The sequence below is a fragment of the Penaeus monodon genome, chromosome 6 (assembly GCF_015228065.2).
Source record: "Penaeus monodon isolate SGIC_2016 chromosome 6, NSTDA_Pmon_1, whole genome shotgun sequence".
In the NCBI taxonomy this organism is placed as follows: Eukaryota; Metazoa; Arthropoda; class Malacostraca; order Decapoda; family Penaeidae; genus Penaeus; species Penaeus monodon.
The window spans coordinates 42,952,509-42,957,508 of record NC_051391.1 but is presented as its reverse complement, the minus strand read 5'-3'; the positions used below and the strand labels follow the sequence as shown (position 1 = coordinate 42,957,508).

Sequence of the window (5,000 nt, the reverse complement as noted above, 5' to 3'; positions counted from 1 at the left end):
CTGGACCATGTTCGGTGCCTCAGTGTGTTTGTAGTGCTGGTGCTAGTGAAGAGAAAATCTCACACCATTGTCATTGTGGCCATCCGTCAAGAGAACAGCCAGTCAGACCAGCAGGTGGAGTCGAATCACGTGACCTTTTAAGAAATCTTTTAATGCTTGGTGGAAATAGTACAAACAATCAAGCTGTTGACGGACACGAACAGTTACTGAAAAGAGTAAACTCTGCACCTAACACCGCAATATCTCCACCAAGAGTGTATCATCATGCCCCCTTAATATCTTCTCATTCCTTGGACACTGGATGCTGTTTGCATCACACATATCCTCCTCCTAAACTTCGCCTCAGAGCAAGTTCCTCCAGGTTGATTTCCCATCACAGTTCCTCCACAGAAGAATGGTTTGAAGAAGTTCCTGTGCCTGATCCTTCATTTGGCACAGGAGAAACAGACCTGCAGTGCAGATCAGTTCAGTCCACACATGCAGAGACTGCAGGGCAGGTGAACCCACCAGTCGAGCTTAATTTATGTGTTAGTGTGGATAAGCCACCCCCTCAGCAGTCTGAGGAAAGCCATCTTGAAGACACTCATTCATGGTCATCAATTACACATACTGGTACTTTAGAGGATTCAGGAGGCAGCGGGGCTGAGAGTGCAGGTGTAGACAGCAGAGATGGCAATTGCAAAGAAGTTGATGAAGTAAGCAACAGACAGGTGAGCACAGAGCAGCACTCTCTCAACAATCTGCTTCTCACCGACAGTTGTGATCGCCTTTCTGCCAAGCATTTAAATCAATCAGAATCAAGCTTAAGTTGTACTCAATACAGTGAAGACAGTGCATCTAGCATGGGACGACCACTTAAAGATGGAGAGACAGTCTCTCAGGCCCCAACCTTTGACATTGCAGACTTAGATTCTGGTGATATTAGTTCCGCAAAACATAATAAAAAGTGCCAAAAATCTAGCCACAAACCCCAAGTTGCTGTGATGCTGTGCTGAACGCTAGCCTGGCCAGTGCTGTTGTTTCTGTCTTAACCTTAGATAGTAGTGCTTTATGTAGTTGACGTAAGTTAAAGACTGTTTCTTTCATGGCTTTTTATTTTTATTTTATTTATTTTTTATTATTATTTTTTTTTTTTCCCCTTTACATTTTTAAATGTTCAACAAATTTGAGCAGGGATTAGGTGTATAGATTATAACTCAAATTCATTGAGTAAGATTGTAATTGTAAGTCTGTTCAGATTTGTTGTGATATGTGGACATGTGCATGTCTTTTTATGTTTAGAATTTGTTTAGAGACTGACTATGTTGTCCTTTATGTTAGCCTGTATTTATTGTTCTAAGTAAATCAGAACAAAAATGTTTTGCCTCAGGTATATTTTATTCTTCTGTATATGTTTTAACCAACTTGTTTACCTTATATTCCAGCAGTAGACATTCAAGCAGACATAGACTTACTTAATTATTCAATAAATTATGTTACTTTTCTTTCCATATTACTGATCAAGTTTCTATGAACAGAGATGACTACCTTTTCAACTGTCTTCATGAATGTCAGAACTAAATTGAAGCCATAATTATTAGTGTGTCCTTTAGCTTTTTATATGTGTGAAAAGTAGAGTCCTGCCTCCCTTGATATCCAGACAGAGCTTTATTCCTTGAGGTTAAAAAAAATACATTTTAGAAATGTTTTCAATCAAAGAAATATGTTTTATCATGATTGATGTATATCTATCTTCTTAATTATTTTAGTGATTCTAGCTATGGAAATGTGTTTTCTCTCTTAATTTCACATAGATTTGTACATGTTAGTTAAGTGTTTATCAGACTAGTGGGATGTTCATAAAGCATAAAATTATAGGGTATCGCATAACTGGTAAGTGAAATTTGGGAGTAAAAGTAAATAAAGTAAACATTAATAGAGATGGAAATGTAGGAAAGGCCAGAGAAACATTAACAGATGGATATGTAGTGGTGGCAGCTGATTCCCATGACTACCCAAAGTCTTATTATTCTGTAGGTTATTCATGCAGTGCATAGATAGGTAGACATATCTAGAGGGTAAATATTTATTAATGAGGCATATTCATTAAAGTGCACAAAGAAGAGGGACGTATTAACCTTTGATTCAAAAGCATTATTATTATTATTATTATTATTATTATTATTATTATATATATATATATATATATATATATATATATATATATATATATATATATTTTTTTTTTTTTTTTTTTTTTTTTTTTTTTTTTTTTTTTTTTTTTTTTTTTTTTTTTTTTTTTTTTTTTTGGTGGGGGGGTGGGGGGTAGTTTCCCTCACCTGGCCCTCCATAATCCCCAGATAGAGTCTGCCCTCACTTGCTAACAAAGGCACAGTTTGCCAAATCATTTTCTGTATACCACCTTGAGTTGATATATTAGGTCTCATTAATTTTGTATCATTAGGAATAGTAATAAGTTGTATCAAGTCCAAAAGCAGTGATGATAGTAATGGTAATATTGACAACTGTAATGCTTATGAAAATATATCACTAGGTCTTTTTAATACACTCACTAGATGATGGAACCCCGGTTGATGAACCTGTGTGGCAGCTCAGGGAGCCGGGGGAGACCGCCGCAGTGTCAGAACAGCCAACACCATTGGAAGAAGAGAGTGACCAAGCCCAGGGGACGCTGAGATGTGTTCCTCAGGGCATCGTTTCAACCCGCTATCTAACCTCTCCTGCAGCCACTCCTGACTCCCACATCCATGTGTTCAGGGAGACAACAGTCTAATTGGAAACCAGCTCTGTCTCGGTAGCTTTGTGCTGTCTCTGGTGACATGTTGCTAGGGTGTCACATGGTGGTATTCAACTTTTTTCATTTTTTTTCTGGAAAGATGAATCCTATATTTTGTATTTATTAGCTGGTTATCTGGGTGTACAACTGAGCTTTAAAGTTATTATTGGTATGTAAAGAAAGATGAATTATTTTAATCTTCAGAAGTCTTTAAAGAAAGCATAATATACTTTATACATTTGCAGTGTAAACAATCTGAAAAGAATGTGTTCATAAAATAATTCCAATGGTTTTTGAAAGGCCAATGGGAGTAGATACTATTTCAGTAAAGATTTAATCACATATGGGGAGTGATTCTCATGTATAAATTGAAATATACAAAAGAAATTAGAATATGGCAGGGCATGGGACATGGTATATACAGTGATCCATGCTTTTTTAGCTCTGCCTGGAACAAGATTATATCAGAATGTATTATGATGTTGTGGCGGTATAAGTACATATTGAATTTTATTTTTGTCCCCCTCCCCCTTTGTAACTTGTTTCCCTGGATATAGTTGTAATGGTGCATAGAAATAGTTTTATCTTTCTTTTTTCCGTGCTAGATAACATTAGAGAATATATCTCAGAAGTCAGGGTATACATCTGTTATGATATTTGAATGTATTTGATAGATATATTAACTATTTTCCTATCTCTCTTTCTATCTTTTTTTTTTTTACTTCTTCTTTTCCTGGGAAAATACGTTTTTAATTAAGATGTTAACAAACACTACATTTGAGGTAGCTAGTGATGTGCCATGTGAAACAGATTTATAGTATGACATTAGTGTCGCATAGTTGTCTGGTACAAGGTGATGTATTTACGAAGGTTAAGAGCCAGTTTAAACTTTCGGCTCAACCTCATCCTTGTTCATACTCCTTTTAAGAAAATTCTGTGCCATTTTAAGGGATCATATTAATAAGAATGTGACCATGAAAATCAGTATTAGATTTTTTTAAAAAGTGATACTTGATTTATATGTTCTTATTGTTATAGGATAATTGTGAATACTATTGTCAACAAAGATTGTGTAGCTGCAGTTTCTAAGAAGTGGATGTAATGAATGGTGGCCTCCTGTGCATAGTTTCTTCATTGTTGACTAATCAAGTTAACAGAATTGCTAATAGTTAAATGTTTAGATTTGCTATGTTCTGTGACCAAGTGGAGTTATGCATTGTGCCCTTGGGAGGTACACAAAAGGGTGCCAAGTTAGAATAGTACTTATTTATTTACCTTTTTGAATTGAATGGTTGGAAACTTCCTATCAAATTTATGGGTACTATTGAGTGGATTTTGATTTTAGGAGTTTTTTTTAATGAAATTTTTATATAAGAAAGTGATTGTACTTTATATACAAAAAGAAAAGCATTTTCTTTTGTAACGAAATCATTAGAAATGCAAGAAGAGTAGGGACAAAGGACCTATTTGAGGTGATCACTATATCCTGAACAACATATCATTGTAGATTGTGGATGAACTGTTAGGTACTGGGTGCAGATAAACTTGGTCTTTGTATTGGCTCATTTGGTAGTGTCAGATTAGAAATGGGGGAATCCCTTTTCACTGTCCATCTGCAGATTCACTTTCATGCATTCTCATTAAATGGAAGTGAAGGAATTTCTTTTAGATTTTAATAGGTGAAAAGATATACTTAGGCATATATGTCCGTATACATACTTTTTGAAACACTCACCTTTGCACACTCACTCACACATTCACACACTCACTTATACACTCACTTAATCACTCACTCACTCATTCTCTCTCTCTCATTCTCTCTCTCTCATTCTCTCTCTCTCTCTCACTCTCTCTCTCTCTCTCTCTCTCTCTCTCTCTCTCTCTCTCTCTCTCTCTCTCTCTCTCTCTCTCCTTCTCTTTCTTTCTTTCTTTTCTCTCACTATTTGTCTTTTTCTCTGCCTTCATTATGCTCTACTTTTCTTACTCCTTCCTCTCTGTCCCTCTCCTTTCCACCTTCCCTGTCTTGCCTGTTTCCTTCATAAGTCTTTTTCCTCCTATTTGGGTTATATAAATACCATTCATTTTCCATTTTGTAAAAAAAAAAAAGAAGAAAAAATCTGATACTGTATGTTATTCTCCAATATACTAATAGTATTGAAATGTGAACTTATGTAGACTTTTTAAGATACAATGCAAATATCTCCATGACAGAATTTTTTATTGT

The 5,000-nt window shown here is 35.5% G+C and overlaps 1 protein-coding gene across 1 annotated transcript in view; it reads left to right on the top strand.

Annotated features, from left to right (window-relative positions):
- LOC119574013 overlaps positions 1 to 995 on the top strand; it is a 29,437-nt gene extending 28,442 nt beyond the window's left edge. The window contains exon 15 of the mRNA XM_037921109.1: positions 1 to 995. This exon is cut by the window's left edge and continues 295 nt beyond it. Coding sequence (XP_037777037.1) covers positions 1 to 995 — 995 coding nt within the window.
- Positions 996 to 5,000: the final 4,005 nt, after the last annotated feature.